Below are 26,159 nucleotides of genomic sequence, written 5' to 3'. Positions count from 1 at the left end.
TGGACTGAGTACAGGAGTTGGGAGGTCATGTTGCAGCTGGATAGAACATTGATTATAGAACATAAACACAAAATATTACAGCACAGGAATGGGCCCTTCGGCCCATGATGTTGTGCCAGCGTGTCGCCAAATTAAACTAATCCCTTCTGCCTGCCCTTGGTCCATATCCCTCCATTCCTTGCACATTCATGGTGCTTATCTAAAAGTCCCTTAAACTGCTCTATCATATCTGCCTCCACCACTACCCTTGCAAAGCATTCTAGCCTCTTTGCGTAAAAAAACATGCACTTCACATCTCCTTTGAACGTTCCCCCTCTCACCTTAAATGCATGTTCCCCAGTATTCAACATTTCAATTCTGGGAAAAAAAATTCTGACCATCAACCCTATCTATGCATCTCATACTTTTATGGACTCCTATCAAGTTTCCCTTCTGTCTCTGCTGCTCTGGAGAAAACAATCCAAGTTTTTCTAGCCTCTCCTAATAGCTCTTACCCTCTAATATAGGGAGCAACCTGGTAAAACTCTTCTGTAGCCTCTCCAAAACCTCCCTATCCTGCTCCCAGTGTGGATCCTCCAGCACCAATTTGCCCTAGCACCATGAGATGTTTCCTCTCATGGAGACTCTAGAATGAGAGGGCATAGTCTCAGACAAAAGAGGGGCCAATTTAAGACTGAGATGAGGAATAATTCCTTGTCTTAGAGGGTTGTCAGTCTTTGGAACTCCTTTCCACAGACAGCTGATGGGGCACAGAGTCCTTATGTATAAGGCTAAGATGGATAGATTCTTGATCAGTAGGGAAATCAATGGTTATGAGGAAAGGGCAGGAAAGTTGACGTGAGGAATGTTGGGCCAGCCATGATCCCATTGAATGATGGAGCAGACTCAAGGGTGTGAATAGCCTTTTTTTAAAAAAAAATACAATTTTTAGTGGGATGTGGGTGTCACTAGCTGGCCAGTATTTATTACCCATCCCTAGTGCCCTTGAGAAAGTGAGCTGCCTTCTTGAACTGCTGCAGTCCACCCACAGTGGGTTGACCCACAACACCATTAGGGAGGGGATCCCAGGATTTTGAACCAGTGACAGTGAGAGAATGGTGATATATTTCCAAGTCAGGATGATGAGTGGCTTGGAGGGGAACTTGAAGGTGGTGATGCTCCCATGTATCTGCTGCCTTTGTCCTTCTGGATGGAAGTGGTCATAGGCTTGGAAGGTGCTATCTGTGGGTCTTTGGTGAATTTCTGCAGTATATTTTGTAGATAGTACGCACTGCTGCTACTGAGTGTCGCTGGTGGAGGGAGTGGATGCTTCTGGATGTGGTGCTAATCCAGCGGGCTGCTTTGTTCTAGGTGATGTCAAGATTCCTGAGTATTGTTGGAGCTGCACTCATCCAAGTAAGTGGGGAGTATTCCATCACACTTCTGATTTGTGCCTTGTAGATGGTGGACAGGCTTTTGGGAGTCAGGAGTTAAGTTACTCACTGCAATATTTCTAGCTCTGACCTGCTCTTGTAGCCACTGTGTTTTTGCAGTGAGTCCAGTTAAGTTTCTGATCAATGATAACTCCCAGGATGTTGATTGTAGGGGATTCAGTGATAGTGACACTATTAGATTGGTGGTTAGATGGTCTCTTGTTGGTGATGGTCATAGCCTGGCATTTGTGTGGCATGTATGTTCCTTGTCAAAGCTTATACAGATCACAACATGCATTTTTACAATTTCTACACTTTAATATTCATGTATCTCATATTATCGACTTTTCCCATAATCTTTCATTTGCATTGTCCATTCTTTCACTCAAGGCCTCTGATAATATAACTTGTAGCTACCACCCTTGACAGTTTGAATGCCTTGTTTGTTCTTCATTTCTCTGTAAATCTGTAGTTCCACACATTTTGCTAGCCTTGCTTATTATTGACTATATGGTAATGCTTTAATCCTTAACCAACCTAGCCCTTTCATCAATATTTCTGCACAAAAGCTGTTTCATGAGTGTGGTTAAGAGCAATTCCCAGATGGGAAAGCATTCAGTTGATTTTTACAGTTCAACGTAGGAATGCCAATGGTGACCATAACTATACACAATGTGCAAGTTGCAATTTGACCAGAACACTGTACACCTCAATTAAGACTCTGTACAAATAATAAAAGCAAATTACTGCGGATGCTGGAATCTGAAACTAAAAGAGAAAATGCTGGAAAATCTTAGCAGGTCTGACAGCATCTGTAAGGAGAGAAACGAGCTGATGTTTCAAGTCTGACTGACTCTTTGTCAAAGCTACAATTTGACTTCTGATTTCTGTTTTGTTTTAACTGTGCTTTGTAGGTGAATGCTATGCATTGGTTGGACTGACTTACTTTCAGCTTCACCCTTTGCAGTTTCAGCAACAATCAGGAGATGCCTGTGTCACTTAGATTTTCTCCTCAAGTTTATTTGTATGTAGTTGTCTGCAGTAAATTTCAGCTCATATTGCTCCAACTTACACATGTAATCCAATTCATTCTGTAGCCTCTAAGTTGCCTCCTCTGATCCCACCACCTCTGATAGTTTGCTATATTTTCAAAATGTGGCCCCTTTCCACTGCATTTCTGAATCCAAATTTTTCTTTTGTTGTAAATTAGAAACAATAGTGGCCCCATGTCTAGGGAGCTCCGGACAGTACTTCACTCACACTAATATAATGTCCCTCATGCGAACATGTTTTCTACTCTTCAGCCAAGTTCCTTCCTACCCATTGAGAGACTTACCTTGAATCCCCAACACCTTGAGTAAGCAACTTTTGGATGTTTAGCTGCACTTTTGGCAGAATTTAATGGAATTCACTGGAGGGGACTTGTTAACATAGTCATGTCAAGAGAATTGGGTGGGAGTAAATATGTCAGACTCATAGCATTTGGAAAATTGTCATCAATTAAATTGAAGGCAGGTAGGACCTGAGGGAAGTGTGCCAATGAACCACTTGAGAATAATTATCCCTTGGGTCACTGAAATTTAGTGGTGACCCAGGGATTTAATTGGAGCAGCATGTTTCTTCCTGGCCTCTTGAAGGCTATCCAGAAAACTCTGTTGCTGTTGCCTGCGATGGAGCTAGGGAAAAACAGTCTATCATTGGTTAGGAGTTCAGTGCCCGACTGAGGGACCCGGCAACTGAAAGTGTGGGGTGCAGGCATGGGGAGAATGCTGCTGTAAAGCACTCTGTGCTGTATTGGTATTTACCATTAAAAACAAGGAATATGCGTACATTCTCTGGCCAGCTTTCTAGTATCTTTGTGTCAGTAAATTTAAAAAAAACTAAAACCAGAAAAAATGAATGGATGAAGAAATCTAAATTGGAATTTAAAAGTATCTTTCTTTGTAAACAGTATTCATGCCATTTTTTTAAAAAATGGCTTTGCCCAGCAGGGATTTTCCACATTATTGTCAAACGGTAAGCTGTGATCAACACAACAATATTAATATTGCTGTAAGATTGATTCAGAGCAGTATCTTGTGATAACGTTGTGGCATGAAATTATAGATAAAACGGGAAAGAAAAGTAAGTTTATTGCTGTAAGAAGTGTCACTTCAGTGTAACTCTGGATGAAACCACATCCTCCTCACAGGCTGCAAGAGCTGTTTGTGAACTAAAACTGAATTTGAACAATATGGGCAGCATGCTTCAAGTGACATGTATTGCTTTGGTATTCAGCATCTTAACTGGCCAAAGCTGTAAGTATATTGTCAACTGTGTTGGTAACATCACACGAGTGAGTGCTCTTTGTGATAATTAAGTTTGATTTCTCTTCTAGCCGACTGCATGGAAATCATCGGAGGTCATGATGTTAAGGCATATTCAAAACCTTATATGGTGTCTATTCAGATGAACAATCAGCATGTATGTGGAGGAACATTGATCCAAACCAAATGGGTTCTGACTGCAGCAAACTGTGGACAGTAAGATATTTTATTTTCATTTCATGGAGGTTTCAAATTAGACAGAGCGATGCATACTTTCACAGTATTAATTAGTGGTTTCAATCTAATGTGTTATTAAATTGAGTTTACAAATTTAATAGCCATAGCTGAAATTTTGCACAAGTTAACATGTTTGAACTGAGCTATTAACTGAATCTGAATAAAGTGCAGCCTGCTGAAGATAGATACTAAAACCTTCAGCATGAAGTCCATTGACACATGTGTTGGCAGCATCTGATAACAATGAGGATACTAAAAGAAGGAACTACAGACAGAATAGATACGTGGTACTAATCATCCAGGAACTTTTAGATCTGGAAACGTCTCGGACAATTTGAATGCAATCAATACAACACCTTTATTTAATAAGGTTAGGGGACAAAAAGCAGGCAACTTTAGGCCAGCTAGCTTAAAGTCTGTTAATGGGTAAATATTAAAATCTATTATTATTGAAAGAATGTTACAGACTATTATGAAGGATGACATAGCAGAGCATTTAGAACTATGTAACTATGTAGGGTCAACATGCCTTTATAAAGGGGAAATCATGTCCAACAAATTTACTGGAATTCTTTGAGGAGGTAGCATGTAGAATAGATAAAGGGGAAACAGTGGATGTAATATGTTTGGATTTTCAGAAGAAGCTTAACAAGATAGGCACGCGTTAGGTTACTTGATAAGATAAGATGGTGTTGGAAGTAGCATATTATATATGCACAGATGATTGGCTAACTAATATAAAACAGAGAGTTAGGAATAAGAGGAGTACTTTTAGAATGGTAACCTGTAACTTAAGAAAGACTGCAATATCAAACTATTAACTATTATTTCTACTTTATACGAAAGGCCTTTAATGTTGAACTTTTAACTATATTTCTTTCACTTTTCTATTTTGTACCTCAGATTTTGTACCTAGGTACCTTTGTACTTAAGATGGTGCCAGGAATGGCAACATTGTACATTTTTCACAGTACTCCTGTATCCCTATACTTGAGTACACATGGTTCTAATCTATTATTAGACAAGGGGACCAAAACTGTTCAAAGTATTTCAGTTGTGGTCTGAGTAGTATCTTGTATAGTTGTAGTAAAATCTCCCTAACTTTATACTCCATTCTCTTTGATTCATTTGCTTACATCCATTTCTTTCTCTGTTAACTGCTGAATTGAAATGTTATCTTTTTTGTGATACATGGATGAGGGGTCCCCATCCCTCTGTTCCATAGCGTATTTTTAAATTCACATGTGCAATGTGGACATTGCTGGCTGGGCCAGCCTTTATTGCCCATCCCTAGTTTCCCTGGAGAAAGTGATGGTGAGCTGCTTTCTTGAACTGCTACAGTCCACGTGCTATATTAAGCCCTCAGGGAAGGAATCCAGGATTCCTCCATTTAAGTAATAGCCAGCTTCTCTAGTCTTCCTGTCAAAGTGTGTTACTTCATATTTTCCCATATTATATGCCATGTGCAAAGCTTTTGCCTAGTCCTTTAACCTACATCAATCCCTTTGCAGACTCATGTGTCATCCTCACTACGTACCTTCTCACCTATTTTTGTGTTATTTGTAAACTTAGACATAATGCATTTAGTTCCCTCATCTAAATCATTAATATGTATTGTGAAGGACTGAGGTCCAAGCACTGACCCCTGCGTTACCTCACTTCTTACTGGCAGCCACTCAGAAAAGGACCTGTTTATCCCTGTCATTGGTTCAGTTCTCTATGCATCTGAATACGCAACCCCAAATCCATGCTCTTTAATTTTACATGCTAATATCTGATATGGGACTTTCATTGGTGGCCTGAGCTGATAATTTGAATGAAAGCAGCAGTGAGTAGAGAAATGGACCGGGCAATAATTTTGGAAAGCAAAACTCATGGGATTTATCATGGGAAGTCAAAAATGCAATAAATTCCTACCAAAGATGTTCAATTCTGTCCTTTATTTATTCTTTCATTTGATGTGAGTGTAGTCGCTGATGCCAATACTTGTTGCCCACACCTAATTGCCCTTGAGATAGTATGAAATTTATTTTTGGACCACAATAGTTTATGTTGTTGAGTTTATATGGGAGCACCCTCAGTGCTGTCAGGAAAGGAGCTCCATGCAGAGCATTGATCTAGTAACAGAGAAGGAGCAGTGACAGTGTTCCAAATGGGGATGCTGTGTATCTTGGACAGGAACTTGCTGGTGGTATTCTCATGCATCTGCTGCCCTGGAGCTTCAAGACGGTAAAGGTTGTGAGTTTGGAAGGTGCAGTTGAAGGAGCCTGGGTGAGTTGTGCAGTGCATCTTGTAGTTGGTACACACTGCTGCAATATGCCCTGGTGGTGAAGGGAGAAATGTTTAAGATAGTAGACAATAGACAATAGACAATAGGTGCAGGAGTAGGCCATTCTGCCCTTCGAGCCTGCACCACCATTCAATATGATCATGGCTGATCATCCTTAATCAGTATCCTGTTCCTGCCTTATCTCCATAACCCTTGATTCCACAATCCTTGAGAGCTCTATCCAACTCTTTCTTAAATGAATCCAGAGACTGGGCCTCTGGGGCAGAGCATTCCACACAGCCACCACTCTCTGGGTAAAGAAGTTTCTCCTCATCTCTATCCTAAATGGTCTATCACGTATTTCTAAGCTGTGTCCTCTGGTTCGACACTCACCCATCAGCAGAAATATGTTTCCTGCCTCCAGAGTGTCCAATCCTTTAATAATCTTATATGTCTCAATCAGATCCTCTCTCAGTCTTCTAAACTCAAGGGTATACAAGCCCAGTCGCTCCAGTCTTTCAGTGTAAGGTAATCCCGCCATTCCAGGAATTGACCTCGTGAACCCACGCTGCACTCCCTCAATAGCCAGAATGTCTTTCCTCAAATTTGGAGACCAGAACTGCACACAGTACTCCAGGTGTGGTCTCACCAGGGCCCTGTACAGCTGCAGAAGAACCTCTTTGCTTCTATACTCAATTCCTCTTGTTATGAAGGCTAGCATGCCATTAGCCTTCTTCAGTACCTGCTGTACCTGCATGCTTACCTTCATTGACTGGTGTACAAGAACAACCAGATCTCTCTGTACTGCCCCTTTACCTAAATTGATTCCATTGAGGTAGTAATCTGCCTTCCTGTTCTTGCCATCAAAGTGGATAACCATACATTTATCCACATTAAACTGCATCTGCCATACATCTGACCACTCACCTAACTTGTCCAGGTCACCCTGTAATTTCCTAACATCCTCATTACATTTCACCCTGCCACCCAGCTTAGTATCATCAGCAAATTTGCTAATGTTATTACTAATACCATCTTCTATATCATTAACATATATTGTAAAAAGCTGCGGTCCCAGTACTGATCCCTGCGGTACCCCACTGGTCACTGCCTGCCATTCCAAAATGGAGCCATTTATCACTACTCTTTGTTTCCTATCAGCCAACCAACTTTCAATCCAAGTTAGTATTTTGCCCCAATACCATGCGCCCTAATTTTGCTCACTAATGTCCTGTGTGGGACTTTATCAAAAGCTTTCTGAAAGTCCAGGTACACTACATCCACTGGATCTCCCTCGTCCATCTTCAGAGTTACATCCTCAAAAAATTCCTGAAGATTAGTCAAGCATGATTTCCCCTTCATAAATCCATGCTGACTCTGACCTATCCTTTTACTACTATCCTGATGTGTCCTAATTTCATCCTTTATAATAGACTCCAGCATCTTTCCCACCACTGAGGCCAGACTAACTGGTCTATAATTTCCTGCTATCTCTTTCCCACCTTTCTTAAAAAGTGGTATAACATTAGCCACCCTCCAATCCGCAGGAACTGATCCCAAATCTATCGAACTCTGGAAAATAATCACCAACGCATCCACGATTTCTCAAGCCACCTCCTTCAGTACTCTGGGATGTAGACCATCAGGCCCCAGGGACTTATCAACCTTCAGACCTAACAGTCTCTCCAACACCAATTCCTGGCAAATATAAATTCCCTTCAGTTCAGGTCCTTCAGCCACTGTTACCTCAGGGAGATTGCTTGTGTCTTCCCCAGTGAACACAGATCTGAAGTAACAATTCAATTCTTCTGCATTTCTTTGTTCCCTGTAATATATTCCCCTGTTTCTGTCTTCAAGGGCCCAATTTTAGTCTTAACCATTTTTTTGCCTTTCACATATCTAAAAAAACTTTTACTATCCTCCTTTACATTATTGGCCAGTTTACCTTCATACCTCATTTTTTCTCTGTGTATTTCCTTCTTAGTAATCCTCTGTTGCTCTTTAAAAGCTTCCCAGTCCTCCGTTTTCCCACTTATCTTTGCTATGTTATACTTTTTCTCTTTTAACTTTATATGTTTCTTAACTTCCCTCGTCAGCCACGGGCACCCATGCCTCCTCCTAGGATCTTTCTTCCTTTTTGGAATGAACTGATCCTGCAACTTCTGCATTTTACACAGAAATATCCGCCATTGTTCCTCCACTGTCATCCCTGCTAAGGTATTGCACCATTGAACTTTGACCAGCTCCTCCCTCATAGCTCCATAGTTCCCTTTATTCAACAGAAATATTGTCACTTCCGATTGTACCCTCTCCCTCTCAAATTGCAGATTGAAGCTTATTGTATTATGGTCACTACTTCCCAATGGCTCCTTCACTTCGAGGTCCCTGACCAATTCTGGTTCGTTGCACAATACCAGATCCAGAATTGCCTTCTCCCTGGTCGGCTCCAGCACCGGCTGTTCTAAGAATCCATCTCTGAGGCACTCCACAAAGTCTCTTTCTTGAGGTCCAATACCATCCTGATTCTCCCAGTCTACCTGCACGTTGAAATCCCCCATAACAACTGTAGTAACATCTTTGCGACAGGCCAATTTCAGCTCCTGATTTAACTTACATCCGACATCCTGACTACTGTTTGGGGACCTGTAGATAACTCCCAAGAGGGTCTTTTTACCCTTAGTATTTCTCAGCTCTATTCACATTGACTCTACATCCCCTGATTCTAGATCCTCCCGTGCAAGGGACTGAATATCCTCCCTTACCAACAAGGCCACCCCACCCCCTCTGCCCATCAGTCTGTCCTTACGATAGCACGTGTAGCCTTGAATATTCATTTCCCAGGTCCTGTCCATTTGAAGCCACATCTCAGGCATCCCCACAATATCATATCTGCCAATTTCCAAAAGAGCCTCAAGCTCATCCATCTTATTTCTAATGCTTCGTGCATTCATGTATAGTATTTTTAATTTGTTACTGCCCTCACCCTTCCCATCAACTCCTATTTCACTCAACCTTACAGCATGATCCCTTTCTGAGTTTTTTGCCTCATTGATACAGTTGTCTTTCTTGATTTCCCTTGTTCTAACTTTCCCTCCAATTTCCTTCTTAAACATCCAATTTGTCCCCTCCCCCCCGCTACGTAGTTTAAACGTAGCTGTGTTGCAGTAGCAAACCTGCCTGCCAGAATGCTGGTCCCTAACCTATTAAGGTGCAAACCGTCTCTCGTATAGAATTCATGCTTACCACAAAACATACCCCAGTGATCCAAGAATTTAAATCCTTGCTTCCTGCACCAGTTCCCCAGCCACACGTTCAAGTCCATTATCTCCCTGTTTCTGGCCTCACCAGCCCGAGGAACTGGAAGCAAACCGGAGATAACCACCTTGGACGTCCTGCTTTTCAGCCTTCTTCCTAGTTCTCCGCAGTCCCGCTGTAGTATGTTCCTCCTCTTCTTCCCGACATCATTTGTGCCAACATATACCACCATCTCTGGCTCTTCACCTTCGTCCTTGAGGATTTCCTGCACTCTGTCTGTGATGTCTTTGACCCTGGCACCAGGGAGGTAACACACCATCCTTAAGTCCCGCCTGCTGCCACAAAAACCCCGGTCAGTTCATCTCACTATGGAGTCCCCTATCACCACGGCTCTGTGTGATGTCCGACTCTTCTGCTCTGTCTCCACGCCAACCTTTGATTGACGGACCTGGCCGCCTCACGGACTGGCAGTGTCATCTGTCTCTATTGTTTCCAAAAGATTCAACTTGTAGAGGGACAGTTAATCAAGCAGGTTGCACTTAGCTGCCTATTGTCAATATTTGTGAATTTGTTGAAGCTTCACCCATATAGACAAATGGATAGTATTCACTCCGACCTTATATGTCTGTGTTGTGGACAAACTTTGTGTAGTCGGGAAGTGAATTACACACTGCAGCATTTCCAGCCTCGGAATCTGGTGTTGTAACCATGGCACTTTCATAGCTAGTTCATTTGTGTGACCATGATGCTCAGGGGAGTCACTCTCGCCTCACCTTTGGAATTCAGCTCTTTTGTCTATCTCAGTATCTTTCTAACCAATGTGAAAGCAAGTCATCTTCGATCTCGAGGGAGTGCCTAAGAAAAATAAATTTACATTTAGAAAGCAACGTAGTTGATAGATGAAGGAAGGACTGTAGATGTCATACACATGGACTTTAGAAGGCATTTCATAAGGTTCCCCATTGTAGACTAATGGAGAAACTGAAGTCACATGGTGTTCTAGCTAAGTGGAAAAGAACTGTTTGAGCAACAGGAGACAGAGAGTAATAGTTGAAGGGAGTTTCTCGAAATGGAGAAAGGTGACCAGTAGTTTTCCGCAGGGATCAGTGCTGGGGCCACTGTTTGTGACATGGAAGAGGGCATTGTTGGTCTGATCAGTAAATTTGCAGATGACACGAAGATTGGTGGAGTAGCAGAAAGCATAGGGGACTGTCAAAGAATACAGGAGAATATAGATAGACTGGAGAGTTGGTTGGAGAAGTGGCAGACGGAGTTCAATTCAGGCAAATGTGAGGTGATGCATTTTGGGAAGTCTAATTCTAGACCGAACTATACTATAAAATGAAGAACCTTGGGAAAAGTTGATGAGCAAAGAGATCTGAGAGTTCAGGTCCATTGTACCCTGAAGGTGGCTGCACAGGTAGATAGAGTGGTCAAGAAGGCATAGAACATAGAACAAAAAACATAGAACAATACAGCACAGAACAGGCCCTTCAGTCCTTGATGTTGTGCCGACCTGTGAACTAATCTAAGCCCAATCCTCCTACATTATTCCATCATCATCCATGTGCTTATCCAAGGATTGTTTAAATCTCCCTAATGTGGCTGCGTTAACTACATTGGCAGGCAGGGCATTCCACACCCTTACCACTCTCTGAGTAAAGAACCTGCCTCTGACATCTGTCTTAAGTCTATCACCCCTCATTTTGTAGCTATGCCCCCTCATACAAGCTGAAAGACTTACACTGTCTGCCCTGTCTAATCCTCTGATCATCTTGTATGTCTCTATCAAATCCCCTCTGAGCCTTCTTCTTTTCAATGAGAACAGACTCAAGTCTCTCAGCCTTTCCTCATAAGACTTTCCCTCCTTCTTTCCAGACCAGGCAACATCCTGGTAAATCTCCTCTGTACCTTTTCCAATGCTTCTACATCCTTCCTGTAATGGGGCGACCTGAACTGTACACAATATTCCAAGTGCGGCTGCACTAGCATTTTGTATAGTTGCAGCATGACATTATGGCTCCGGACCTCAATCCCTCTACCAATAAAACCTAACACACCATATGCCTTCTTAACAGCACCATCAACCTGGGTGGCAGCATGTACATGGACTCCAAGATCTGTCTGCACATCCACATTACCAAGAATCTTTCCATTGACCTAATATTCTTTCTTCCTGCCATTCTTCCCAAAGTGCATCACCTCACATGTGTCTGCATTGAACTCCATTTGCCACCTTTCAGCCCAATTCTGCAGTTTATCCAAGTCCCCCTGCAATCTGTAACATTCTTCCGCACTACTCCACCAACTTTAATGTCATCTGCAAACTTACCAACCCATCCACCTATGCTTGTGTCTAAGTCATTTATAAAAATGACAAACAGCAATGGTCCCAAAACAGATCCTTGTGGCACACCATTAGTAACTGGACTCCAGGCGGAATATTTTCCATCAACCACCACTCATTGCCAGTTTCCAATCTAAACTGCTAAATCACCCTCAATCCCATGCCTCTGCATTTTCTCCAATAGCCTACCATGTGAAATCTTATCACAGGCTTTACTGAAGTCTATGTACACCACGTCAACTGCCCTACTCTCATCTACATGCTTGGTCACCTTCTCAAAAAAGTCAATGAGGTTTGTGAGACACGACCTGCCCTTGATAAAACCATGTTGACTCTCTGCAATCAAATTGTTGCTTGCTAGATGATTATAAATCCTATCACTTATAATCTTTTCCAAAGCTTTTCCTACAACAGACGTAAGGCTCACTGGTCCATAATTACCTGGGTCATCTCTGTTGCCCTTCTTGAACAAGGACACAGCATTTGCAATCCTCCAGTCCTCTGTGTTAAACCTGTAGACAATGAAGATTCAAAGATCAAAACCAAAGGCTCCAACATCACCTCCCTAGCTTCCCAGATAATCCATGGATAAATCCCATCCAGCCAGATGACTTATCTACTTTCACTCCTTATAGAATTGATAACATCTCTTCCTTACTAACCTCGGTCCTTTCTAGTCTAATATCTTGTATCTCATTCTTCTCCTCTACAATATTCTCCTTTTCCTGAGTAAAAACCAATGAGAAATATTTGTTTAGCACCTCTCCAAACTCCACAGGGTCCTCACACAACTCCTACTTCTGTCTTTGACTGGCCTTATTCCTACCCTAGTCATCCTTTTATTCCTCAACTACCTATAGAAAGCTTTAGGGTTCTCCTTTATTCTATTTGCTAAAGACTGCTCATGTCCTCTCTTTGCTCTTCTTAACTCTCTCTTTAAATTTTCCTAGCTAATCTGTAACTCATCTGAATCATCTCGTCTCACCATCACATAAGCCTCCTTCTGCTTAACAAGAGATGCAATTTCTGTAGTAAACCACGGTTCCCTTTCCTTATCACTTCCTCCCTGCCTGACAGGGACATACCTATCAAGAACATGCAATATCTATTCCTTAAATGGTGGCTCAGTGGTTAGCACTACTGCCTCACATCACCAGGGTCCCAGGTTTGATTCCAGCCTCAGGCGACTGTCTGTGTGGAGTTTGCACATTCCCCCTGTGTCTGTGTGGGTTTCCTCCGGGTGCCTCCCACAGTCCAAAGATGTGCAAGTCAGGTGAATTGGCCATGCTAAATTGTCCATAGTGTTAGGTGCATTAGCCAGAGGGAAATGGGTCTGGGTGGGTTACTCTTCGGAGGGTCGGTGTGGACTTGTTGGGCTGAAGGGCCTGTTGCTACACTGTAGGGAATCTAATCTCTTAAACCAGTTCCACATTTCGATTGAACCCATCCCCTGCATTTTGCTATCCCATTCTATGCACCTAAGTCTTGTCTGATTGCATTATAATTCCCTTGCCTCATCGATAGCTCTTGCCCTGTAGCATGTTTTTATCACTAAATTAAATGTAACTGAATTATGGTCTCTCTCTCAAAAGTGCTCACCTACCACTAAATCAAACACTTGGTCTGGTTCATGACCAAGCACCAGATCCAGTGTGGCCTCCCCTCTTGTCAGCCCTTCAACATACTGTGTCAGGAAACCTTCCTGCACACATTGGACAAAAACTGATCCATCTGACATACTAGAGTTATAGTATTTTCTGTCAATGTTGGGGAAGTTAAAGTCCTCCATAATAACCACCCTGTTCCTTTCACTCCTTCCCAAAATGGTTTTGTGGATCCTCTCCTCCACATCCCTGGAACTCTGCGGAGGCCTATTAAAAATCTCCCAGCAGTGTGACCCCTCCTATCCTGTTTCTAACCTCAGCCCATACTACCTAAGTAGAGGAGTCCTTGTCAAAAGTTCTTTCAGCCACTGTTATATTGTCCTTGACTAACAAGGCCACACCTCTCCCTCTTTTCTGTTCTTAATGAAAGATCTAAATCCTGGAACCTGCAACATCCATTCCTGGCCCTACTCTATCCATGTCTCTGAAATGGCCATGACATCAAAGTCCCAGGTACCTATCCATGCTGCAAGCTCATCTACCTTATTTTGGATACTTCTGGCAATGAAGTAGGCACACTTCAAACCAGCTTGCTGTCTGCCAGAACATATGGTATGCTTGCCTTCATCAAACAGGGTATTGAGTATAAGAGCTAGCAGGTCATGATAAAATTGTACAAGACTTCGGCTGCATTTAGAATACTGTGTACAGTTCTGGTCACCACATTACCAAAAGGATGTAGGCACTTTAGAGAGGGTGCAGAGAAGGTTTACGAGGATGTTGCCTGGTATGGGAGGTACTAGCTATGAAGAGAGGTTGAATAGGTTAGGATCGTTTTCATTAGAAAAAAGGAGATTGAGGGGAGGCCAATTGAGGTCTACAAAATCATGAAGGGTATAGACAAGGTGGATAGAGATAAGCTTTTTCCCAGGGTGAGGGATTCAATAACAAGAGGTCACACGTTCAAGGTGAGAGGTGAAAAGTTTAAAAGAGACACACGTGGAAAGTATTTTACACAGAGGCTGGTAGGTGCTTGGAACACGTTGCCAGCAGAGGTAGAAGAGGCAGGCACGGTCGATTCATTTAAGATGCGTCTGGACAGATGCATAAGTAGGTGGGAAGCAGATTCTTAGGAATTGGGCGATAGGTTTAGACAGTAGATTTGGATCGGCTCAGGCTTGGAAGGCCAAAGGATCTGTTCCTGGGCTGTAAATTTTCTTTGTTCTTTGTAAAGAACAATAAAAAGAATAGATAAAGTGCAACAACTATGATGAAAAATAAATGTGATCAGTTAAGGTGTGAGAATAACTGATCAAGCAAAAGAATAAGATAGAGTCCCAATCAAGAGTTCTGTACACAATTGCTCGTAGCGTAAGAAATGAAAGAAGTGAAGTAGAAGTCCCATTGAATCCTAAAGGGTATGATATCGTGATGATCACTGAGATCTGTGTCCAGGATGGACATGTCGCAAGATAAATACTCCTGGTAATATAGGTCTCTAACAAGGAACAGGGAAACTGAAAAACAGGGAAATGTAATTAGATTAATAAAACACACTGTTTTTACTCTGTAAAGAGGTCATGTCAGTAATTGTGAGCAGACAGCAGAAAGTCATTTGGTAAAATTGAGGAATAGAAAATGTTGCATTTTTTTGGGAGTTGTTTATAGATTTGATTGTGCTAAAGAAATAAAATGATACAAAGACAAGTAAGTAGCATGGAACCAAGTTCTGCAGAGTTCTACGGAGTGAAACTCCAAGAATTTCACTGAGGCACTTCTGTACAGAAACGGAACAGGCGATGATCTGGTGTTCTATCTTTATGTGGTCTGAGAAAAGGAGTGCAGGTACTGAGAACTAAGGTCTAAGGCATAAATCAAAATGAATAGTTTACAGCACTAATTAAATCTAAGAGAGAAAGTATTTGGGCAGGGACAACTTGTTGCTTGGGGGACTCACATGCAGACGTGTCTTTAGAAACAAAAACAGAAATTGCTGGAAAGTCTCAGCAGGTCTGGCAGCAACTATGGAGAGAAATCAGAGTTAATGTTTCAGGTTGAATGATCATTCTTCAGAGGTCTGACAAACGGTCACTGAATTTGAAATGTTAACTCTGATTTCAGATGCTGCCAGATCTATTGAGATTTTACATCAATTTCAGTTTTGTTTCAGATTTCCAGCACCCACAGCTCTTTTGATTTTTTTGTCATACGTCTTTAGAAGTTTGACATTGAGGTCAGGCTTTCTGAATTTAAGTGGCTGCTGGGATCACTGTGGGAAGTTCAAAGATTCCTGGAGCAAAAACAGAAATTGCTGAAGAAACTCAGCGAGTCTGTCAGCATCTGTGAAGAGAAAGCAGAATGAATGTTTCAAGTCTGATGAAGGATCACTGGACTCAAAATGTTAACTCTGTGTCGCTCTCCACAAATGCTGCCAGATCTGTTAGGTTTCTCAAGCAATTTCTGCTTTTGTTTCAGATATTCAGCACCTGCAATTCTTTATTTTGTTTTAGCAATTCCTAAAAATTGGACATTCTAGAGGTAGTCATTCAAGAGGATGAGAGAAGATATGAGGTGCTACATTTTGGAAAGGCAAATCAGGGCAGGACTTAATGGTTAGGGCCTGGGGTAGGTTCCGAACAAACAGACCTTGGAGTGCAGTTTCATTGTTTCTTGAAAGTGGAGTCTCAAGTCAACACGGTAGTGAAGAAGGCATTTGGAAGCTTGCCTTTATTGGTCAGTGCATTGAGTATAAAAGTTGGGAGATCATGTCGTTGCAGTACAGGACATTAGTTAGGCTACTTTTGGAATACTGTGTTCAATTCTAGTCTCCCTGCTATACAAAAGATATTGTGAAACTTGAAAGCGTTCAGAAAAGATTTACAAAGATGTTGCCAGTGTTGGAGGCTTTGAACTATAGGGAGGGGTTGAATAAGCTGGGGCTGTTTTCCCTGGAGTGTTGGAGGCTGATCTTAAAGAAGTTTAAAAAAATCATGATGGACATGGATAGAGTGAATAGCCGAGGTCTTTTCCCCAAAGTAAAGGAATCCAGAACTAGAAAACATAGGTTTAAGGTGAGAGGGAAAGATTTAAAAGGGATCGAAGGGGCAACTTTTTCTCTCAGAGGGTGATGTATGTATGGAATGAGCTGCTAGAGGAAGTGGTGGAAGCTGGTATAATTACAACATTTAAAAGGCATCTGGATGGGTAAATGAATAGGAAGGGTTTAGAGGGAAGTGGGCCAAATGCTAGCTTTTTTAGATTAATTTAGGATATCTCTTCAGCATGGATGTGTTGGACAAAAGGATCTGTTTCTGTGCTGTACATCTTTATGATTCGATGTGCATTTTAGGTGGATTGGATATGCTAAATTGCCCATGGTGTCCTGAGATGTGCATGCTATATGGATTGACCATAGGAAACGTACGGTTACAGGGATAGGATAGGGGAGTGGGTCAGGGTTGGATGCTCTTCAGAGGATTGGTGTGGACATGATAGGCCAAATGGCTTCTTCCCTACTGTAGGGATTCTATGGTTCTAGTTCAGCATAGTAAATGGGTAGCTATTCAGGAATCTTGGAAGAGGACTGTCAGGAATAACAGCATTTTGAAGGAATATGATCCAGACCATAGCATTAACTGGCCAGGGACTACACAGGAGAGAACAGTAAAATGTAGAAGTAGTGGCTTTAAATGAGATTCCACAGCAAGAAAGACGGACAGACATTTCTGATCTTATTCAAAAGAGATAGATTGAACCTGAACAGAGCAAGGTTGGGAGGTGTAGCTGGAATTAAATTGGCAGATGAGTGAGTACTAACATATCGAGGAGAAAACAGGTGCAGCGACAATAATAACAATTTTCATAGACTGCTGTGAAAATATATTAGGTTCACAATTGTCCTTTCGTGAAGGAAATCTGTAATCTTCACCTGGTCTGACCTACATGTGACTCCAGATGCATACTAATATGAGTATCTCTTAACTGGCCTTTAATATGGCTGAGCAAGCCACTCAATTCAAAATCAAATAGGAATGGGTAACCAATGATACAAATCCCATTAAAGAATAGATACTAATGTGATGTTGGGCATTTTTTTATATTAAGGGTGTAAATTAAATGCAAGTTGTTGATTCACCAAGTGATGTTTCACCAACAGGTTGATCAAGATAAAGAAAGCCACGGTGGTTCTTGGAGCTCGTTCACTCCAAAAGAAGGATAATATTGAACAAATCATTTCTGTTATAAGGTTATCCCCATACCCTGAATTCAAAAATAAAATAGAAAATGACATCATGCTTTTGGAGGTAATTGTTGTTCAGTGGGTTTTCTATAAATTTCTTCAGTGGGTGGGATCTGGAAACCTCACTGACTGAAACAGAAAGGGGCAGGATTTTTTAAACAAAAACAAAAATTACTGGAAAAACACAGCAGGACTGGCAGCATTTGTGGAGAGAAAACAGAGTTAATTTTTCAGAATTCTGAAGAAGGGTCACCGAACCTGAAACATCAACTCTGCTTTCCCTCCACAAATGCTGCCAGACCTGTCAAGATTTTCCAGCAATTTTTGTTTTTGTTTTTGATTTTCTGCATCAGCAGTTCTTTTTTTCTGTTTAGGGTGGGATTTTTGCGGGATTGTCAGATTGAAATATGGTGGACATTCTAGTCTCGATATCATTTTGTTTGTATTCACTTATTTTGCAAATCATATTGCATTTTTTGCTTCTTACTACGTGATGCTACCAGCAATTCTTTACTTACAACTTATCATCTAGGTTCACAAATCCAAAATTGCACTTATTCATCTTAAAATATTGGAAGAACCTTTTTGAACTGCACACAAGCTTCAACGTCTCTTGGCTGGCCTTGACATTTTTCACACATTGAACCTGAACAAATGACTGGCAAAACTATTGTATACTTACATTTTATGTGCTTGCCTGTAGTGACTTGAGAAGCAAGTGGAGACAGTAACATTTTTCTTATTGTTACAGTTAGAACAAGCTGCAGATGTTAAGAAGAAAGGTGTAGCAATCTTGAAATTGCCAACTTCAACAAAGGACCTTAAAGCTGGAGTAAATTGCAGAATCATTGGATGGGGACAAACCAGTCCCAGGGATAAAAAACAGTCTGATACTTTGAAAGAAGCAACCATATCAGTGATTGACCGGAAAACCTGTAATAGTAAAAAATATTACAACGGGAGCCCAGTCATAACAGACAACATGATTTGTGCAGGTGACAAAAAAGGCAGAAAAGATTCCTGTTTGGTAAGTTACGTAGTATTATTTGAAGGATTTTTTTAAACAGATAATGTACTTTGCTGTGAGTTACATTGATATTTATCCACTGAGATAGGGACTATATATGAGCAATAAAAACTTGCATTAATGTAGCACCTTTCACAACCTCAGGTCCATTACAAGAAAACATTTTGAAGTTTAATCACTGGTCTAATGTTGGAAATACAACAATTGATGTGTGGACAGAGTGGCACGGTGACTTAGTGGTTAGCACTGCTATCTCATAGCGCCAGGGACCGGGTTCAGTTCCAGCCTTGGGTGACTATCTGTGTGGAGTTTGCATGTTCTCCCCATGTGTGTGCGGGTTTGCTCTGGTTTCCTCCCACAGTCCAAGGATGTGCAGGCTAGGTGAATTGGCCATGCTAAATTGTCCAACGTGTTAGGTGCATTAGTCAGAGGGAAATGGATCTGGGTGGGTTACTCTTCGGAGGGTTGGTGTGGATATGTTGGGCTGAAGGGCTTGTTTCCACACTGTAGAGAATCTAATCTAATCTCAAGACGCCATCAGACTCTATGACCAGAATCTTGTAGGGAACTGAACAATATGGTGAGAAATGTGGCCCAATCATGTGAGGCCTATTGGGCAAAAGTTTCTACAAGACAGCAGAGAGTTGCTTATGAACAGGGATTATTCTTTTTAACGACTTATTAACTGGAGATCTCCCGATATTAATGCACAAAGTCCTATCATAACATCTGGCTTGAGCAAATCAAATGTTGAGAATTCTTAACATGGACATCAGATGCCTTTGAAAGATGGCACTGGTGTTGGGGATGCCAGTGCACTCCGGTATCCCAGGAGTGGGGAGTTGTTCTGAGGATGGCAGGTGGTAGAATGGGGTTAGAATTGGATGAGATGGGCTCAATAGAGGCGGGGAACATAAGACATGCCCTCCAATCCAGGCAGCATCTTGGTAAGTTTCCTCTGCACTCTCTCTAAAGCATCTACATCCTTCCTATAATGAGGCAAGCAGAACTGGATACAATATTCCAAGTGTGGTCTAATCAGGATTTTATAGAGCTGCAGCAAAACCCTGCAGCTCTTAAACTCAATCCCCCTGTTCAGGAAAGCCAAAACACCATATGCCTTCTTTACAACCCTATCAACTTTGGTGGCAACTTTGAGGGATCTATGTACATGGACCCCAAGAACTGGTTGTTCCTCCACACTGCCACGAATCCTGTCTTTAACGCTGTATTCAGCATTCAAATTTGACCTTCCAAAATGAATCACTTCGCATTTATCCAGGTTGAACTCCATCTGCCATTCCTCAGCCCAGCTCTGCATCCTGTCTATGTTGTGGTCTGCAACAGTCCAAGACACCATCTACAACACCACTGATCTTTGTGTCATTGGTAAACTTACTAACCCACCCTTCCACTTCTTCATCCAAAGTCATTTTTAAAATCACAAAGAGCAGAGGCCCAAGAACAGATCTCTGTGGGGCACTACTAGTCACCAACTTCCAGGTGGAATACTTTCCATCCACCACCACTCACTGTCTTATTTCGGCCAGCCAATTCTGTATCCATACATCCAAATCTCCCTGTATCTCATGCCTCCTAACTTTCTGAATGAGCCTACCATGGGGAGCCTTATCAAATGCCTTCCTAAAATCCATATACAACCACATTCACTGCTCAATCTTCATCAACTTATCTCATCACGTCCTCAAAGAATTCAATAAGGCTTGTGATGCATGACCTGCTCCTCACAAAGACATGCTGACTATTTTTAATCAAACTATGTTTTTCCAAATAGTCATAAATCCTATTTCTCAGAATCCTTTCCAGTATCTTACTAATCACAGTCATACAACTGACTGGTCTGTAATTCCCAGGGATTTCCCTATTCCCTTTCTTGAACAGAGGAACAACATTCACCTCCCTCCAATCAGCCAGTACTATTCCCATGGAGAGTGAGGATGCAAAGATCATCGCCAGAGGTGCAGCAACCTCATTCCTCGCTTCCCATAGTAACCTTGGATATATCTGGTCCAGCGCTGGGGATTTATCTATCTTGATGCTTCCCAAAATTTCCAGCACGTCCACTTCCTTAATATCAATCTGTTCAAGCCTATTAAACTAGTTCACGGTGTTTTCACTATCAACACGTTCCCTCTCTCTAGTGAATACTGAAGTAAAAAAACTCATTTAGAGCCTCCCCTATCTCTTCAGACTCCAGGCACAAGTTCTCTTCACTGTCCCTGATCGGCCCTACCCTCCGATCATTCTCTTATTCCTCACGTATATGTGGAATGCCTTTCAGTTTTCCCTACTGCTTCCCACCAAGGCTTTTTTGTGCCCCTAGCTCTCTTCAGTCTATTTTTGAGTTTTTTCCTAGCTACCCTGAAATCCTCTAAAGCTGTGCCACATCCTTGCTTCCTCGACCTTAAGTAAGCTTCCTTCTTCCTTTTGATGAGAAGCTCCTCTGCTCTTGTCATCTAAGGCTCCTTCACCTTACAATTCCTTGCCTGTCTCAGTGGGACAATATTACCCAACATTAACTTGAGAGTTACACGTTAAAGAGAGATCTAAAAAGAGCCAGGAGGGGAGACATGAGAAATCATTGGCAGATAGGATAAAGGAAAACCCTAAAGGTTTCTATAGATATATCAGGAATAAAAGTATGGCTCAAGAAAGATTAGGGCCAATCAGGGATAGTAGTGGGAAGGTGTGCATGGAGTCCGAGGAGGTAGGGGAAGTGCTAAAAGAATATTTTTCATCAGTATTCACACTGGAAAAAGACAATGCTGTCAAGGAGAATATTGATATACAGGCTACCAGACTAGACAGGATTGAGGTTCACAAAGAGGAGGTGTCAGCAATTCTGGAAAGTGTAAGATAGATAAGTTCCCTGGGCTGGACAGGATTTATCCTAGGATTCCCTGGGAAGCCAAGGAGGAGATTGCAGAGCCTTTGGCTTTGATCTTTATGCCATCATTGTTTACAGGAATAGTGCCAGAAGATTGGAGGATAGCAAATGTTGTCCCCTTGTTCAAGAAGGAGAGTAGAGACAACCCTGGGAATTACAGACCAGTAAGCCTTACTTTGATTGTGGGTAAAGTGTTGGGAAAGGTTATAAGAGATAGGATTTATAATCATCTTAGAGGAATACGTTAATTAGGGATAGTCAATAAAGTTTTGTGAAGGGTAAGTCATGCCTCACAAACCTTATTGAGTTCTTTGAGATGGTGACCAAACAGGTTGATGAGGGTAAAGTGGTTGATGTGGTGTATATGGATTTTACCATGGTATGCTATTGCATAGAATACGGATGCATAAGATTGAAGGCGATTTAGCGGTTTGGATCAGAAATTGGCTAGCTGAAAGAAAACAGATGGTGGTGGTTGATGGGAAATATTCATCCTGGCGTTCAGTTATTGTGGTTTACAGCAAGGATCTGTTTTGGGGCCACTGCTGTTTGTCATTTTTATAAATGACCTAGATGAGGCTGTAGAAGGATGTGTTAGTAAATTTGCAGATGACACGAAGGTCAGTGGAGTTGTGCATAGTGTTGAAGGATGTTGTAGGTTACAAAGGGACATAGATAAGCTGCAGAGCTGGGCTGAGAAGTGTGAGGTGATTCACTTTGGAAGGAGCAACAGTAATAAAGAGTACTGGGCTAATGGTAAGATTCAGGGTAGTGTAGATGAGCAGAGAGATCTCAGTGTCCATGTATGTAGATCCCTGAAAGTTGTCACCCAGGTTTATAGGGTTGTTAAGATGACATTCAGTGTGTTAGCCTTTATTGGTAGATGGATTGACCATGAGGTCATTTTGCAGCTGTGTAAAATTCCGGTGCGGCCACAGTTGGAGGATTGCATACAGTTCTGGTTATTGCATTCTAGGAAGGATGTGGAATCTTTGGAAAGGGTTCAGAGGTGACTTACTAGGATGTTACCTAGTATGGAGGGAAAGTCATATGAGGAAAGGTTGAAGTACTTGAGGCTGTTTTCGTTATAGAGAAGAAGGTTGAGAGGTGACTTAATTGCTATATATAAGATAATCAGAGGATGGACAGTGAGAGCCTTTTTTCCTCAGATGGTAATGGCTAGCACGAGGGGACATAGCTTTAAACTGAGGGGTGATAGGTATAGGACAGATGTCAGAGGTAATTTCTTTACTCAGAGAGAAGTAGGGATGTGGAATGCATTGCCTGCACAGTAGTAGACTTGCCAACTTTAAGGACATTTAAATAGTCATTGGATAAACATATGGATGATAATAGAATAGCGTAGGATAGATGGGTTTCAGATTGGTTCTACAGGTCGGCACAACATCGAGGACCAGAGGGCCTGTACTATGCTGTATTGTTCTATGTTCTGTGTTGTACTCACAACAAGGCTCCTTAAATAGCCTCCACATTTCTGTCATGCCTTTCCAGTAAAACAATTGTTTCCAATTTATACTCCATAGCTCTTGTCTAATCGCAATATGATTTCCCCTCCTCCAATTAAATACCTTCCCATACTGTCTGCTCCTCTCCCTCTCCATGGCTGTTTAAAGGTGAGGCAGTTGTGGTCACTGTCACTGAAATGCTCTCCCACGGAGCGATCTGACACCTGACCTGGCTCATTGCTTGGCACCAAATCCAATATGGCCTCCCCCCTAGTCAGCCTATGTACATGTTGAATCAGGAATCGCTCCTGGACACACCTGACAAAATCAGCTCCATCCAGACCATCTGCACTAAGGAGGTTCCAATCAGTGTTGGGGAAGTTGAAGTCATCCATAACAACTCTGTTATAGCTGCATCTTTCCAAAATCTGCTGTCCAATTTGTTCTTCCATCTCTCTGCTGCTATTAAGGGTCTTTAGAAAACCTCCAATAAAATGGCAGTTCCTTTCCTGTTACTGACTTCCACCCATACTGACTCAGTAGGCAAACCCTCCTCAACAACCTCCTTTTCTGCAGCTGTGATGCACTCCCTAATTTCAGTATCATGAGTTCTTTTGTTTATTTCAGCCATTGGAAACATTTTCAGGTTCCTTCCAATGTATATGCTCTGATCCCTAGCCAGTCCCCCAGGATCAGCAGCATTTCAATATTCTGGGTGGCTGCCGATACCATTTGTGGTGCCAGTATGAACACAGTGTATAACATGATTAAAGCTATTTGCCCATTTAGAGAATAAACATCAATTTGAAGAAATTGGGGCAAGTGGTTTCCTCACATTGTAAATTTCCTTGCACTTCTAAGTAAGCAATTTAATAAATTGCAATCCAATCTTCACTATTAATTTCAGCACATTTTGTGTATTTGTAAATACTTTTAGGAAGTATATTAAGGATATCATATTTTGTTCTTTGTCACAGGGTGATGCAGGAGGCCCATTAATGTGCAAGGTAAAGACCCTGAGCCGAAAGGAGGTCATTGCTGGGATTGCTTCAGCTGGATCTGATTGTGCGATTGCCAGACACCCTGGCATTTATACCCGGCTAACAGAAAAATATTTAACTTGGATCAAGAAAACAATTGGAGTTGTAAATTTTAATGAAACCTATGAACAAATCTGAATGAAATAGCTGCACGTTTGTTTGTTGCTACCTAGATGTAGTTCGCTTGCATTTGAGTGCATCAGAGGGAACCATGTCTGTGAAAAATATGATTTAAAGATGGCGGTATTGGACTGGGGTGTACAAAGTTAAAAATCACACAACACCAGGTTATAGTCCAACAGGTTTAATTGGAAGCACTAGCTTTCGGAGCACCGCTCCTTCATCAGGTGGTTGTGGAGGACACAATTGTAAAGCACAGAATTTATAGCAAAAGTTTACAGTGTGATGTAACTGAAATTATACATTGGAAAATACCTGAATTGTTTGTTGAGTCTTTTATCTATTAGAATGACCATGATAGTTTCACCTCTTTCATATGCAAATCACAAAACTTTTTTTTAAAAGTTACATTCTCAGGTTAACTGTAACAATTGGTATCAGCCAGATAATGTTGAAAGTGATAGCCCCTGTGTTCCCTGTCTGTACCATAATGTTTAGAATGATTCTAATCTAAAAAGTGAGTTAACAGAGTCTTGCATGGATTCATGCAGTTTTTGAGCAAAGTACAATGTAACTCTGCAAGTGGAAATTCATCCCACAAATGTATATGTACGTGTGTGTGTGTCTGAGGTTGGGGGATGTGAGTGTGAAAGAGAGTGTATATATGTGTATATGTGAGTGTAAAGTGTCTAAGTCTGTGAGAGGGTGCATGTGTGAGTGTGGAAGTGTGTGTGTCTGTAGGAGTTCATGTGAGTGTCTGTGTGCGTCTGTGTATACGTGTGTCTGTGTGTGAATAGGAGTGCCTGTGTGTGTGTGTGTGTAGGAGTGTCTGTGTGTGTGTATAGTGTGTAGGAGTGTCTGTGTGTGTGTGCGTGTGTGTGTAGGAGTGTCTGTGTGTGTGTATAGTGTGATGGTGGTCACCTGTGTGACATGAACCCAAATGGTCCCGGTTGAGGCCCTCCCAATGGGTACGGAACTTAGCTATCAGCCTCTGTACTTTGCTCAAAAACTGCATGAATCCATGCAAGACTCTGTCAACTCACTTTTTAGATTAGAATCAGTCTAAACATTATGGTACAGACAAGGAACACAGGGGGCTAACACCTTCAACATATTATCTGGCTGACACCAACTGTTACAGTTAACCTGAGAATGTAACTTTTAAAAAAGTTTTGTGATTTGCATATGAAAGAGGTGAAACTATCATGGTTATTCTAACAGATAAAAGACTCAACAAACAATCAAGGTATTTTCCAATGTATAATTTCAGTTACATCACTCTGTAAACTTTTGCTATAAATTCTGTGCCTTACAATTGTGTCCTCCACAACCACCTGATGAAGGAGCGGTGCTCCGAAAGCTAGTGCTTCCAATTCAACCTGTTGGACTATAACCTGGTGTTGTGTGATTTTTAACTGTGAAAAATATGTTACTGAAATAGTCTGGTCATTTGAAACTTGAACAAATCAAATGCTAATTTTTAGTCATTCATGCAAGAAAGCTACTCAATATCCTCAAGTCTGATGGTGGCTTGTGCTTTTGAAAGCTCTAGTTACATAGCTTCTGATCAATTTTTTGTCAGATTTTAAATAATATTATCTTGCTATCGGGCAACTGTTGTCTCTGTGTTAATGTTATTTTCACTTGGTCCTTGGAGAAAAATCATTGAACGTTTTTGATTCTATTTCCTCTGGTGATGAACGCCGGATGCTCTCAGTAATGTGGCTTTATCAACTATTGTTGCTAAAAGGCAGAGACAATGTAAGATTTTATATATCAGCACTCAACACAAACTCTCAGTGATGCATGTCAGATTGCACCAAACCTGATTGTACAATCGGTCAGAGATAAGTCCGTGACCAGGAAAGGGCAAATCTTGCTGAAAGAGCAAGGAGAATCAGTTTCAGATTTACGCCACTTTTATAGAA

The 26,159-nt window shown here is 41.6% G+C and overlaps 1 protein-coding gene across 1 annotated transcript; it reads left to right on the top strand.

Moving 5' to 3' along the window:
* The first annotated feature begins 3,556 nt into the window (after nt 1–3,556).
* LOC148152169 (granzyme K-like) lies at nt 3,557–24,465 on the top strand. Its single transcript, XM_087989163.1, has 5 exons — nt 3,557–3,709; nt 3,790–3,934; nt 17,587–17,734; nt 18,422–18,697; nt 24,049–24,465. The coding sequence occupies exons 1-5, from the start codon at nt 3,646–3,648 to the stop codon at nt 24,247–24,249; spliced, it is 834 nt and encodes a 277-aa protein (XP_087845289.1). The 5' UTR covers nt 3,557–3,645; the 3' UTR covers nt 24,250–24,465.
* The last annotated feature ends 1,694 nt before the right edge of the window (nt 24,466–26,159 follow it).

The sequence above is a fragment of the Chiloscyllium plagiosum genome, unplaced genomic scaffold, assembly GCF_037043375.1.
Source record: "Chiloscyllium plagiosum isolate Xiang-an unplaced genomic scaffold, Cpla_swu_hap1 HiC_scaffold_1, whole genome shotgun sequence".
In the NCBI taxonomy this organism is placed as follows: Eukaryota; Metazoa; Chordata; class Chondrichthyes; order Orectolobiformes; family Hemiscylliidae; genus Chiloscyllium; species Chiloscyllium plagiosum.
Note: the sequence above shows the minus strand (reverse complement) of the source record. Positions and strands in the feature narration are given on the sequence as shown.